The sequence below is a fragment of the Callorhinchus milii genome, unplaced genomic scaffold (genome assembly GCF_018977255.1).
Source record: "Callorhinchus milii isolate IMCB2004 unplaced genomic scaffold, IMCB_Cmil_1.0 Scaffold13, whole genome shotgun sequence".
Lineage (NCBI taxonomy): Eukaryota > Metazoa > Chordata > Chondrichthyes > Chimaeriformes > Callorhinchidae > Callorhinchus > Callorhinchus milii.
Window position 1 is genome coordinate 10,315,138 of NW_024704754.1, and position 14,683 is coordinate 10,329,820.

At 44.0% G+C, this 14,683-nt stretch overlaps 1 protein-coding gene across 2 annotated transcripts in view; it reads right to left on the bottom strand.

The window, feature by feature from the left end:
- LOC103177263 (lysine-specific demethylase 3B) overlaps positions 1-14,683 on the bottom strand; it is a 67,365-nt gene that overhangs the window by 27,372 nt on the left and 25,310 nt on the right. For both annotated transcript variants that reach the window (XM_007891345.2, XM_007891344.2), the window contains exons 6-12: positions 14,379-14,513; positions 14,100-14,184; positions 11,349-12,118; positions 8,003-8,124; positions 4,595-5,994; positions 1,880-2,087; positions 1,031-1,245 (exon numbers count right to left, since the gene is read on the bottom strand). In XM_007891345.2, coding sequence (XP_007889536.2) covers positions 1,031-1,245; positions 1,880-2,087; positions 4,595-5,994; positions 8,003-8,124; positions 11,349-12,118; positions 14,100-14,184; positions 14,379-14,513 — 2,935 coding nt within the window. The remainder of the gene's footprint in view (positions 1-1,030; positions 1,246-1,879; positions 2,088-4,594; positions 5,995-8,002; positions 8,125-11,348; positions 12,119-14,099; positions 14,185-14,378; positions 14,514-14,683) is intronic.

The following is a 14,683-nucleotide window of genomic DNA, read 5'->3' on the forward strand; positions in this document are numbered from 1 at the left end:
TAAAATTGGTTATTCAATTCATGGCTGATTGTGGGACATTGCTGTGGACAAGTGGGCTGCAGAATTTGTCTACAAACACAGTCACTGCATTGTATAGTCCTATATATATCCTGTGAAATGATTTACATCCTCCTGACATGAAAGGCTCTGTATTAAGTGCAAGGATTATTTATTACTGTTAAATACCACAAATTGGGCCAAATAATTTCATTTAAATTGAAGTTTAACACAGACCTGCATTTTTACCTTTATTAAATTTCTGCCCAAGACACATGCTATTAAATTCCCATCACTGTGTAAATTTGGCTGAAATGCTTCAATATGAGTAAATGACCCATTTTCTTCCATGCTTATTGCCCAAATACACACCTTGTGTGCTATGCCAAAACCTCGCAATTAACTACTAGATGTGTTGCAGCAACTCCAATCAACCCAACTTCAGTTTGGCAGTCATCCTCTTGCGTTTTGTATATTAAAAAAAAGCTTCAACACCAAATCAAAACAGAAGCACTTCACTCCCCACTTTCCTACAAAAGCTTCAACACCAAATCAAAACAGAAGCACTTCACTCCCCACTTTCCTACACAACTTGAACTAAAGCAATGCTCCCAACTGATACAGAAACAGTTTAAGGGGGTAACTCAAAATAAAATGAGCAAAACAAATTGCTGTATGATGGGATCTGTATGTCGTCTACTTCAGAAACTCAGATTGCACAATAGTCATGGATTGCAGTCGAGAGTAATTGAAGGTATAGCAAATCTCACATCTTTATAAAAGTGTCCGCTGTTTTGACTATATGGTAAATATGATACACATTATATATAGAGATGAATATAGAGATCTACCAATTTTTTTTTAACAATGGAATTAAGTTGTCATTTCATCAAGATATTTTGTGGGCATTTCTCGAAGACGTGATAAGGCAAATGCAAGGATTATCATCAAATGTATACATCAAATTATAAATCAAATTATATATCAAATGCAAGGATTATTATCAAAAAAGGAACATTGCACTGCAACTTACGGTGTGGTTCCACGAGTTGCATAGCTTCTTTCTCCGACATGACGAGCTGACAGAACTGGTCTCCGACGTTTGCCAGAATGTACTTGGATGTTTCAAGGTCAAGACCTTCGGCGGGTGTTCGTGAAGGGATCCACAAACTCAAGGCTTCAGTATCACACTGCTTAGGGTTCAGAAAACCACCCACACGGAGAACACCAGTCCGTGTAAACGCTAGCCTGCAAAATACATCAATTACAGTAACATCTATCCAATATGGTTTCTTGCCCGGCTTCACTGGCTTCCCATCCCTCAGAGAATCGAGTACAAAACCCTCGTTCTCACCTTCAAAGTCATCCACGGTGTTGCTCCCCCCTACCTCTCAGACCTTCTAACCCCATATCAGCCTGTCCACTCTCTCTGCTCGGCGGACACTGGCCTGCTTCAGGTCCTCCGCATTTCCCGCCCCACCATTGGTGGTCGGGCATTCAGTATCTCTGCCCCCACTCTGGAACTCTCCCCTGCAATCCCTGCGCCTTGCCTCTTTCAAGTCCCGTCTAAAGACTTTCCTCTTCGACCATGCCTTTGGCCACCCTCCCACCCCCCTCCTGAGCCCAACACCCAGCTCGGATCCAAAAAACCCTGACAGTCCAGCGCCTGGACAGTCAACCCTGACTGTCTTTCCAATGTGAAGGGTGTTATACAAGTGTAATTTGTTGCTGTAGTGTCAGTCATGAAACAGCCAACAATCCAGATTGTCCACCCTTTCCAGCAACAAGGGGAATAAAAAAGGAACAATGTATTTATTGTGCATTAGTAATCCCAACGATAATTATAAAACTTCTGTACCCTATATTTTATAAGTGCACTTACTTCCTAAAGTGGAAAAAGCGGCAAGAAACAGTAGATTCATCATGATCCTTAAACTTTCGGTAGCGCACCAAACGGCACTCACGGCATTTATGCAGGTGTGGGGCAACGTTTATACATGAGCCATCTTGCAGGAAAGATTCTCCAGACTGTTTGAGTTTCTTCACTTTACACACATCTTTCAAAACAGACTGGTCAACAGCAACAACAACTGTTGGAGAATGCAGACCGACAATGAATAACAATGAAATTAAGAATTTTACACAAAAAATCACCCACCAACAAAACGTAACCCTCAAAAACTCCAGAAGTTCTACTGCAGTGAACAACGACCAAGCATGGTCGAATAGGAAGATCTTCAGTCATGATCTAAAAGAGGGGAAGGAGGGGGCAAGGCGGAGGGATTAGAGGAGAGATTTCCAAAGCTTCGGGATGCAGTGGCTCAAAGCACAGCTGCTAATGGTGGAGCAGAGGTGACGCTGGACAACCAGAAGGCCAAAGTAACCTAGCGGAGGTAGTCAGTTTTTGTGTGAAGCTCAACCAGTTTGGAATGGTAATCTATAGTACAAAAGTAGATGAGTTTACTGACAAGAGTAGAAGTGTTATTTGCAATTTACAATTTTGTCAGAAATGTTTGCATAATCTTACTTCTAGATTGGTTTATTACTTTTCTCAAAAAATGGTTCTGAAAAAGTTTGGATGGCAAGCCTCTTAATAGGACATCAAATTGGATAATAAAGCTTGGACTTCACAAAACAACACACAGTAAACGCTTGATAACTCGACCTTGGCTGAAGTTGTCACGACTACCTAAATAATCAACCTGTCAATATCCTAGTCGCATTTATTTATGTACTAGTTGTACCCGTTGCAGCTCCACTTACAACCAGTTTCATTTAATCAGCCTTCTCTCTTTCATCTGGCATTTTTATTTGCCCTTGAAAGGCTTGATTTTCGCTTCTTAGGCATCTTTATCCCTTAAGATTAAGAAAATGTGCTATTGAACTCATTAGCATTCTGTTCACATATTTGCACACACATCCTTTTGGGAGACTCCTGTGGGAGATCTCCTGTTGTATTTATTAGTACAGTTGTATCTCTCCAAAAGGATGTGTGACATCTGTCGCTACTTTGTTGCAGAAAACCATGCATACTTTTTGGGGGCTTAATTAAAATATCTTTTAATTTTTTTTAACATAGCTCATCAACGATGGGAGATCCCCAAAATTATGTCCATGATGCTTCCCCATGCAAGACCTTTCCAATGAAGTATAAATCATGTCTGTACATCAATCGGTTATTGCGTTCTTGGCAGACAAGACAGACAAACAGAAATTTCATCTTTATTGATATAGATAGATTGATGCATATATTCGTGCCTCGGGATAACTTGTCACTGAGGCCCTTTCCTTCCCTTGGAGTGATGAGTTACCAGTTTACTGTACTGTATGCCCGTCCTTCTAGCCACCCAGTACATAGCATTGCCAAGATCCGAAATCAACTATGTATCACAAATACACTCCTGTGGTGCAGTGTAGAGATACATCTCTACAGTTCCTACAATAAATGTACTGATAAATATAAATAAATATAATTATAAATACAGTTGAATGTGAAAAAGACTGAGGCCCTCCTGATTGGCTCACGCCAGCCCTTCTGCACCTCAGGCTCCAGCAGCATCAACCTCCATGGTTGCACACTTCAACTCACCAGCCAGTCAGGAACCCTAGATGTCTTGTTCGACCCTCAACTGTCTTTTCTTCCCCACATCCAAGCCATGACCTGCTCTGCCTTCCCTCACCTTCGTAACATCGCTCGACTCCGCCACTACCTCACCCCTCAGGCCGCTGAAACTCTTCATCACCTCCAGGCTCAATATGCAAACGCCCTGCTTGTCGGCCTTCCCAACTCCTCCCTCACAGGCTGCAGATATTCCAGCTCTGCAGCCCGTGTCCTCTCCCGCACCAAACTCCGTGATCCCATCTCCCCCATTCGCCTGACTCCGTTGGTTCCCTATCCTTCAAGACCCTGGACCTCACCTACAAAGCCTCCATGGCCTCGCCCCACCCTACCCCCATGACCTCCTAACCCCCTACCAACCCACCCGCTCCCTCCACTCAGCCGGCTCCGTACTGCTCTATATACCCCAACCCACCCGCCCCACCATTGGCAGGAGATCCTTCAGCCACTCTGCCCCCAAACTCTGGAATTCCATCCCCAAATCACTCCGCCTCGCCCCCTCCTTAGCCTCCTTCAAGTCCTGCCTCAAAACCCTCCTCTTCAACCATGCCATCGGCCAGCCCCCATCCCCTCCCTTCTTCCCCCACCCCGACCCCAGCTCGGGTCTGAAATGCTATACCCTGTCCAGCACCTTAAAACATCCTCCCGACGTGAAAGGCGCTGTACAAATTAATCTTGTTGTTGTTGTTGATACTTTTTTTAGTGGTACAGGAAATTTTCATTGTCTTAAATGTATGAAATAGACTGGCAGTCCCACAGAATGCCAACTACCAATCTCATTGTAGGGTATTGTAATATAGTAAAATACGTATCAATGCAGGTGGTTTATGTGCCATGGTCAAAACATTAGCAAAAGAAAAGCTTAGAAAAATACCAGTGTGCTTCCTTTGCCATGACAGGCACAAATTCACCCATAGTTAACTAGATTCAATTAGAATAATAGTTACTTTTCAAACTGTTAATACTTGTGCAACTTACTTTTTGGTGGCCTGCCTCGAGGCCGTCCTCTCCCACGCCCCCGTCCCTTCCCCAGCAACAACTCTTTGTTTCCTTCTCCATTTCGCTCTCTCCTTTCGTGCAGGTAACCCAGGTAACCTTTCAAACCCGTCTTAGACTGCAAACGCATCTGTACCTCAGAATCACTGAGGTCTGATAAATCACTGTCTGAAGCAGAGTCGGAGTCCTGCTTCACAGCCAAGCTTCTTTCATCCAATAAAAATTGCCTCTGGTCAAACTGGGACTGCTGGCTTGATGATCCATCAAGGCCATTGTCTGCCAGATTGGTGGGAAACTGAGGTTGCTGTTGCCTGCTAGATTGGGAGGTGCCCGAAAAAGCTTGGAGGAGCGGATTATCTGGAGTAACAGCACCAGAAATAGGGGTTGCAGGTGTCCCTGAAACTCGGTCTTCAGTTGGGCTAGAGGATAAGGTTGGCATCTCCATATTGGTTGGTGCAAATGTGGTTTCTGGAGAGTCTGGTCTAGTATTTCCCAAAGGATTTATTTTTTGAGAAGGAAGAGAAGAGGAGAATGGAGACTTAAAGGTCTTTGGAAGATCACTTTTGCTCCTAGCGTCTGGAAGCGTTTTATCAGACTTCTTCCAGTTGGTCAACAACGGGGGTCGTACAATCACTGATGCTGGAGTTGAGGCTGCAGGTCGTAATAAGTCGCTTCTGAAAGAACCTGAATGTGGCTTATTCATGGACAAATTATCTCCATTTCCCTTTAGGTCTGGGAACCCAAGGAATGGATTCCCTGACAGAAGGGATGGTGTTTCCTCCTTTGATAGATCTGGAGGTTGAACTGACTGAAGAGACTGAAGACTTGATCCACGGCTTGAAAAGGCTGGAGTCAAGGTTGGCATGGCTTCAGTAAAAGTAACTCCAAGAGCATTCTTTCTCTCGGTATCTTGCTCCCGTTTACTTCCTGCATCCATCCCAACAGCACTAATACCAACTGCCGGAGTCAGGCTCCCCTTTTGGCCAGGGACACTGGAAGCCACCTTAAAGGAGTTGAAGCTTAGAGGGTCATTGGAGAGACTTTCAGAAATTGCTGTGAAGTAGTTGCTCTGTGGAACACTTTGTGGCATGCACTGGAAAAACAAGTTTTTGGACAGGCTAATTGAATCAGTGGAGGGTATTTTGCCGATTGTATTCCCAGTTTCATCAGTGGCCTTCCTGCCAAATCCAAACCCAAAAGCCTTGCTTTCTTGGACATACGTTCCATTTGTTCCTTCGTTACCATTTTTCTGGGGCTCTTCCTTCTGAACTAGATTCCCATCCAATGCAGAAAGGGGTCCGAACTGAGATCCACTGCCTCCAGTTAAGGCTCCCTCTTTTGAAGTTTGGGAAGGATCTCCAAACCACGTCTTCAGTGATTCTCTAAACAGCAACAAGAAGATCCCAATATTAAATCAAGATAGTCTAAACCGGAATTATTTCAGATTACAATACAGTTCGATTTAGCAGTCAACAGTTATGTTGACTTCCACATGTATGCGGATGACACCTAGTTGGGTATCTCTCTGCCTCCATCCTTAACTCCAGGGCCACTGCTGACCTGGCAGACTGCCTATCAGACATCAAGTCCTGGATGAGAACTAACTTTCTTCAGTTGAACATCACCCCTCAGGCTGTCAAAACCCTTATCCACGCATTCATCACATCAAGGCTCGATTACGGGAACTCCCTCCTCATCGGCCTTCCCACCTCTTCCCTTCCCTTCACAAGTTGAGGATCATCCAAAACTCTGCAGCTCGTGTACTCTCACACACCAGGCTCCGTGACCCCATCACTCCCACCCTCGCCCGACTCCACTGGCTCCCCATCCCCAAGAGGATCGAGTTCAAGATCCTCGTCCTCACCTTTAAGGCCATCCATGGCCTTGCTCCCTCCTACCTTTCTGACCTGCTGACTCCCTACCAACCTGCCCACTCTCTCCGTTCAGCGGGCTCCGGCCTGCTCCATGTCTCCCGCCCGACCAGCCCTACCATCGGTGGCCGGGCTTTCAGCCTCTCTGCCCCCACACTCTGGAATTCCATCCCACGGTCCCTTTGCCTCGCTTCCTCCCTTGCTCCCTGTGGTACCATATATAGTTATGTCATGTGTCATTGTTCTACCCCACATTCGTGCCATGACCCGCTCTGCCTTCCCCCACCTCCGCAACATCGCCCGGCTCCTGTCTCACACTGCAGGCCACCAAAACCCTCATACACGCTTTCATAACATCCAAGCTGGACTATGCAAACTACCTGCTTGTCGGCCTCCCCAACTCCTCCCTCCATAGGCTGCAGATCATCCAGAACTCTGCAGCCCACGTTCTCTCCCGCACCAGGCTCCGTGACCCTATCCTCGCCCAACTCCAGATCCTCACTTTCAAAGCCCTCCATGGCCTTATTCTCCCCTACCTCTGCGACCTCCTAACCCCCTACCAACCTGCCCACTCCCTCCGCTCAATGGGCTCCGGCCTGCTTCATGTCCCCCGCCTCACTGGCCCCACCATTGTTGGGCAGGCGTTCAGCCACTCTGCTCCCATCCTCTGGAACTCCATCGCACAGTCCCTCCGCCTCATCCCCTCCCTTGCCTCCTTTAAGACCCTCCTCTTCAACCGTGCTTCCTTCTCCCCCTGCCCTGCCCTCTCCCCTCCCCGATCCCAAATCCCAGCTAAGGTCCGAAACACTGATGTCCAGTGCCTTGGACGTCCTCCCGACATGAAACACGCTATACTATATTTAATAATAATCCTTGCATTTTATATAGTGCCTTATCACAACATCAAGATGTTTCAACCTTCACAGCATTTTACTGTGAAGTGCAGTGACTATATACTTGTAGCTAAATGCAGCAGCCAATTTGCATATAGCAATCTCACCCACCACCAGCCAACTCTGACACAGCACCGCCCAGCCCGGGGCGCCCAGGAGCAGCAGGAAAAGCAGCTGAACGGTTACCATCAACACTGCTCGAGGCAACTTCTACCTCATTGCGCCACCTGGATCCCGCTACTTAGCTTTGTCTGAGTGCATGGTTGCTGCATGCTTGTTCTGTGACCCACAATGCCACAGCGCCACTGGGAATCTCAGTGGCCACCAGGTGTAACAGCAGCGTACATGTGACTGCCATACATGTGTGATGAGTTTTTGTTTTAATATAGCTCATCAACAAAAGATCCCCCCAAAAAATATGCTCATGACACTCCCCCATGCAAGACCTTTCAGGTGAGGTATAAATCATGTCTCTACGTCAATTGGTTATTGAATTCTTAGCAGACACACAGATACAGACATTATGTCTTTATTAGTATAGATAAAATAATAATCCTTGCATTTGATATAGTGCCTTATCATGTCTTTGGGTACAAGTTTTATTTTTAATGTTATGTACTCCTTACCCTTTAGCAGTTTCACACGCTGGTTGTGTCAGGCTTTTTAAGGTCCCTAGCAAAGAAGAACTGCTCAAAGACTTCTCCACTCCAGAACTAGGTGAGGCAGGTTTCCATACGTTTCTGCTTCCCTGAAAATGCAAATGTTTAAATTTGACAACTTTCTTACCAAATATCATTTACATTGAAGATTTTTTTTTGTATTGTTGTCCACTTCAGAATAAAATGTTCACCAAAATATGTAAGTTCTCACACACCCAAACAGAAATGTTTACTGGATGCAATCTCTCACTATTTACAAGTTTATTAATTTGCAGTCTCTGCTTTTATGTAAATCTGCATCAGGAATTGGTATTGGATTATTCATTAAATGTGTTCTCAAAAGTGGCAAGTAATTGGTGGTGGTGGATGTAGAGTGGACAGTCAGTCATGAGTTTATATACTAAATCCCAATACTAATTGTCAGGGCAAATTATAAAAGCAGAGAAAAATTACAGCAATCAACCAAGACAATTTCCAAGCATCTAATTAGCAAATCTTTCAAATCTGACCCTTTCGTGCCTCCATCAGTAGCTGTACCTTCATTCACTTTGCCCTTCATCTCTGAAACCCCTGCCTCAATCGCTCTGCCTCATCCCCCATTTAAACCTTTAAATCCCATCTGAAGACCTAACTCTTTGAGCTCACCTATGGTGATCTCCCTTTTTCGGTGTCCCACCCCACAGCGCTCATTGAACCACCACATTGAACAGCGCTCCAAGACTCTATCTGGCATGAACGCCATTATATAAATGCAAGTTGTTGTTAGAAGCACTATTTATCTGCTTCCCATTTACTTAGGAGTTTGTTCCAAGAATACATTTCCAAGCTCTAAATGTATACATAGAGGGTCATATCTTGCAACCGTCTCAAAATAAGGGAGATGATTGGAAAGGTTTCCTATCAGCTTGAAAATCTTTGTGTTTAACGGGGATTAGAATGTAGAAATAAAAATCTCATCACAAAAATTCCCAAACGTAAAATAAACTAACTGCAGAGATTCAAGATAGAATGTATTCATTATAAAGAATAGTAACTTTCTTAAAAGTCCATTTATATGCGTGGGTGGCATTTATTATATTACAAATGTGATGGGAAGAAAAACAGTGAAAGCAGTGACATATTTATCTGCTCTGCAGATCACTCACATGGACCAACTTTAAAGAGTGTATGTATGGTTTGTGATAACATAACATGTAGGAGCAGGAGTAGGCCATTCGGCCCTTCGAACCTGCCCCGCCATTCAATCATGGCTGATCTTCTAATCTAACTCCAGCTAATAACCTGACCCTGCTTTATCCCCATATCCCTTAATCCCTTTTGCAACAAGAAATCTATCTCAGTCTTGAATATGTTCAAGGACTGAGTATCAACTGCCCTTGGGGTAGCGATTTCTATACATTCACCACGCTTTGAGTGAAGAAGTTCTTCCTCAACTCAGTGGGAAAGGGCTGGCCTCTGATTTTAAGGTTGTGACCCCTGGTTTTAGATTCTCCAACCAGGGGAAACAATCTCCCACTATCTACTCTATCATGCCCTTTGATGATCTTATAGGTTTCTATAAGATCCCCTCTAATTCTTCTATATTCCAGAGAATATAGGCCCAAATTGATCAGCCTATCCTCGTAACTCATCCCCTTCATCCTGGTACTAACCTAGTAAATCTACGCTGTACCCCCTCCAAGGCAAGTACATCCTTCCTTAAATCAGGAGACCAAAACTGCACACAGTATTCCAGGTGTGGTCTCACCAGGGCCTTATACAGTTGCTTCCCTATTCTTATACTCTAATCCTTTCATAATGAATGCTAACATACCGTTCGCCTTCCTAATTGCTTGCTGCACCTGCAGACTAACTTTCTGTGATTGGTGTACAAGGATACCCAAATCCCTCTGGACGCTAACACACTTCAATTTCTCCCCTTCTAAAAAATAACCCGCTCTATACTGTTTTTGCTACCTAGGTGGATGACTTTGGAGTCCTGTAGCTCAGTGGTTAGAGCACTTGCTTTGCAAGTGAGAGACCCGAGTTCAATTCCAGGCAGAGGGCGAAACCTTGGCCAAGTTTCCTTACTCCACACAGAGCCTAATAATAATCCCTCCAAAACCAAAAACAATAATAAATTGGTCATTTTCAATCTACGACTGTTTGTGGGACATTGCTGTGCGCAATTGGCTGTCGCGTTCGCCCACAAAAAATATACAGTCAATTCACTTTACAGTGTGTTCTGTGAAGCGTTTTGGGACATCCTCCCGATGTGAAAAGCGCTATATCAAATGCAAGGATTATTATTATTATTATGACTTTGCACTTTCCTACATTAAACTTCAATTGCCACCTACCTGCCCAATCACCTAACCTATCTATGTCTCGCTGCATTTTTTAATGGCATCCTCTGTGTTGACACTTCCTCCTAGTTTTGTGTCATCCGCGAATTTAGGTATATTAACTTTGATATCCTCATCTAGATAGTTGATGTAGATGGTAAATAGCTGAGGCCCAAGGGCTGATACTCCACTGGACACATCCCGCCAATCCGAACAGGACCCGTTTATCCCTACTCTGTTTCCTACCTGTTAACCATACCCCAATCCATGTTAATATGCTCCCCCCAATTCCATTGACCCCTATCTTTTGGACTAACCTGTTATGCTGCACCTTATCGAATGCCTTCTGGAAGTCCAAATAGACCACATCCACTGATTCACCCTTATCTGGTTTACTCGAAATATCCTCAAAAAATTCTATGAGATTTGTCAAACATGACTTCCCTTTTGTAAAGCCATGTTGACTTGGGCTAATTATATTGTGCTCCTCTAAATACCGCACTACCACATCCTTAATTAACGATTCTAAAATTTTTCTTATCACTGATGTGATACTAATTGGTCTATAGTTCCCCATCTTTTCCTTTCCACCTTTTTTAAATATTGGTGTGACATTTGCAATCTTCCAATCCACGATGTAGCACTGTCAAGCCAAAGAAATGTTCTGATTAGTTATCACTAGTAGCAGCAAGACCTTTATCTGAATTGCTAAAACAAGCTCACTGCAGTCAACACAAGCCTATAATTGGAAATGGAAAATATAAGAGACTGCAAAAGAGGTTAAAGCCAATGAATGGATACATTAAAACATTAAGTAAGCTGCATCGACTGGTTATTTCAATCCGGAGGTGGGGGGTGGGGGGGGCGGGTTAGGGGGAGAGCGAGAAAGAGGCAGAAATGCTCCAAATCATCTTCACAAAGATAAGAAATAATTAACCAAATCACTGAAGATTTCAGTCAAGAACTTAGCTTGACTGGATGTCACTTACATCAAGGCTGTGTGTTTCACTGGGGTTTACAAAAGACGGAGGTTTTGAGTCAAAAACTCTCAAAGTGGTTTTCGTGGGGTCCTGGAAGGAATCCAGGGCCCCTGAAGTAAGCTGAGAGTTTTCGGTATGCTGTTCAGGTACTGCATTCTGGATCTTCTGATGAGGTGCTGAATTAACAGTAAAGTTCTCTTTCATTCCCTGGTCAGGTGACTTAACATCTAAATATGCTGGCATTTCTGAAGCTGTAGAATCTTGGACAGGATTTGCATGCTCCAGGGCTGATCCTTCTGCAGCTTTGCTAAATTCAGAAGCTGGTAAAGCTGGCCTGTTCTGAAGCTGCAGAGACTCCACACTGGAAAATGCCACTCCACTCGGCCTGGAGACAGCAGCAACAATCGGCACAAAAGGCTGCCCACTTATTGGCTGGTCTTGGACAACCAAGGTTCTCCCATTCTCTTTGGTATAGGTGGCATAGCGTAAGCTGGCATGCTGTGGAGGTAAAAAGCAGGATCTATCTAAAGAACTGTCAGCATTTCCCCAGGTCAAGTCCCCAATTCTCAGAGAGTCTGAGTTTCCTGGAGATGCTTGGTTCTGAGCAGGCTCCACACCAGGATGCTCACTCTTCGGCAGACTAAGGCCATTGCCTCCGGTGCCCAGTAAACAAGCTCCGTTGTCTAGCTCCATTTCCTCAGCCACTTTCCCCTTCTTTTGAACAGGTTCATTCTCACCACCAGAGACATTTTTTCTCCTGCGACTGTCCTTAGCTTTATCTGTGAAGAAATTGCATTCATTCCATATACAGAACTATAGGCAGTCAGCACACAAGAACAGAAACCCATCTTTGCATAAACATGAATCTTCCTCCCCCTCTTGCAACACCCCACACACACTATGCAAGCTATCCCACATACAGGAAGACAAATATTCGCTCCAAAGGTTACATTTAATGTTGACTTACCATTTGTTTTATGGCTCTGCTCTCAGTCAGAGTGTAATTCAACCTCTGTGTACAAATGGATACTCTTACTCAATTGGGAAGAAAAACACCTGTGAGACTGCTCTTTATAGATCACATTTGGAACATCATTGCCAGTTGCTCTTCTCTACCCAGTTTTCAAGGACCCTCTACATGATACTGATCTTAATGCTCTAATCCCGTCCTCCATCCCCCCGTCAAGCTTTCTGGGACACTATTCTGTTGTATGCATGACAAAAAAAATTGAATAAAGTAAACCAGCAACTAAGATGGATTAAGAAAAGGGTAAATTTGGCAAATGAAAGGTGACTCAATTCAAAGAACAAGGAATGTTGCACTGGAGGGAGTGGCTGAACATTTTGTCCATTATTCAAATTCCACGAACAAACAATTATATAGAAAACAGGAAACCAGTCCCTCACCAGGACCGCTTTCTTTCACCTCTGCCACATTGCCCACCTCCGACCGTACCTTACCCTAAATACAGCCGAAAGCGTCGTGCATGGGTTTGTCATCTCCCACTTGGATTAGTCCAGTGCATTCCTCGTCGGTCTCCCCAGTTCCACCATTCACACGATCTAGCTCATTCAAAAGTCTGCGGCCCTCATACTGATCCAGACCACACTCCGTACCCACATCTCACCAGTTCTGGCTGAGGCTCCACTGGCTCTCCATCACCGAATGGATCGACTTCAAGATCCTCACTCTCGTGTTCAAATCCATTCACTCCCTGGCACCTCCCAACCTCTCCGACCTCCTCACTGCCCAATCCAGCAATCGGCGCCTTTGCTCAACTGGCATCAGCCTCCTGCTCGTCCCTCGCACCCTCTGCCCCAAATCGGAGGTCGTGCTTTCAGCCACTACATCCCAAAACTCTGGAACACTCTCCTTTAATCCCTCCACCCTCTTTCAAGTCCCACATGAAAACTTTCCTCTTCACCCATGCTTACGGCCCCCTCCCCCCTATAAACTAGAATGATGCTTTCTAAAGCATTTCAAAAATAGTTTCTACTTTACTAAGAAAATGCACTTCCTCATGTCTCCCAGTGACTGGGGTAAAGGGACTGTTTGCTGCAGCTCTAGCAATGCAGAGCACAAAATTGCAATTTGAATACAGGCATATTTCAGGTCCCTAAAAGCCTTCCTCTTCCCTTTGCAGATGCAGAAGGTTGCTCCACTGTCCTTAACTGTATCATTGGAGGATTGGCAATCAAAATATTTTGGTTGAAGGAGTACAGGAATTCATCTTGACCTTGACTGTTATCCTACAAGTAAAGTTTGCTAAACGCCAAGCAGACATCACACGACTGAAAATCTTTCCACCGTGGGGGTCATGGATCCATGCTAACTTACGCAATGTGGGAGAAAAAAAGACAACTCCAGAAAAGGTCTGTCTGAGGTGGTAAACCATGAATGACTGATGTCACAAATGGAAAAGCAAGCATCTCAACTGGAGACTTTTAGAGTAAAACATCAGAAATCCATGAAGCATTTTTGAAAAAAGAAAATTAAACATTCAAGCTAAACTGAAAAATGTTAAAACTCTACAAACGAACTTGCAACTCGCCTTATAATTTGACATTTATGTATTTGTGCTTTAAAGTAAAAAGATCAGGCATAGTAACTCTTTTGTAGGAAGGCAAAGCATACAAGAGATTTCAGGTCTTCTAGTAGTTTGCTGATGTAGCTTGGTTGGAAGCTACTGCATGAAAAGAATGTTTTACTCACTAAAACTGTACTAAAATCAACATCCCAATGAAGAGTTGATGACTTACCCTTGTCCTGAATTTCTTTAGCTGAATTATGAGGCGGGCTGCCCTCAGCTCCTTTCTTGCGACGGGCTTTTGAGTGCTGAGATGTCTGTGCAAATGCAAAGAATATTACATTGAGCAGCAACAACATGGTGCTACAGTATTATTAGTTTACAAGATTGAGATTTTTTATTTAATGCTACCAAAATTGAGGGAGATGCACCAAACTATGGCTCCTGCTTACATACTTCCTACAGCTACATAGAAAAGATAATTTGGCACATTTACAAAAATTAGACTCACCGTTGCTATGTTGCTTTCATTTGTTATTTTCTTCTTTGATAACAATCCGGACAGTTCACCTTTCAGTGACTGGAGTGCATCATCCACAAATGTGATATAAACCTGTGTAGGATCAACAGTTTGTGTCTCCTGCTCCTGGAAATAAAGAACCAGTCACAACATAAAGTCTTGCATTTCTAAAACATATTCAATGAACAATTATCACCCAACAATTTCTTTCGTTGTTAATTACATATCTATTGAGACAGAAATACCCCTCGTCTGTGAAAGATATTTATCTGTGACAAATAAAGTTGATGAGCTGC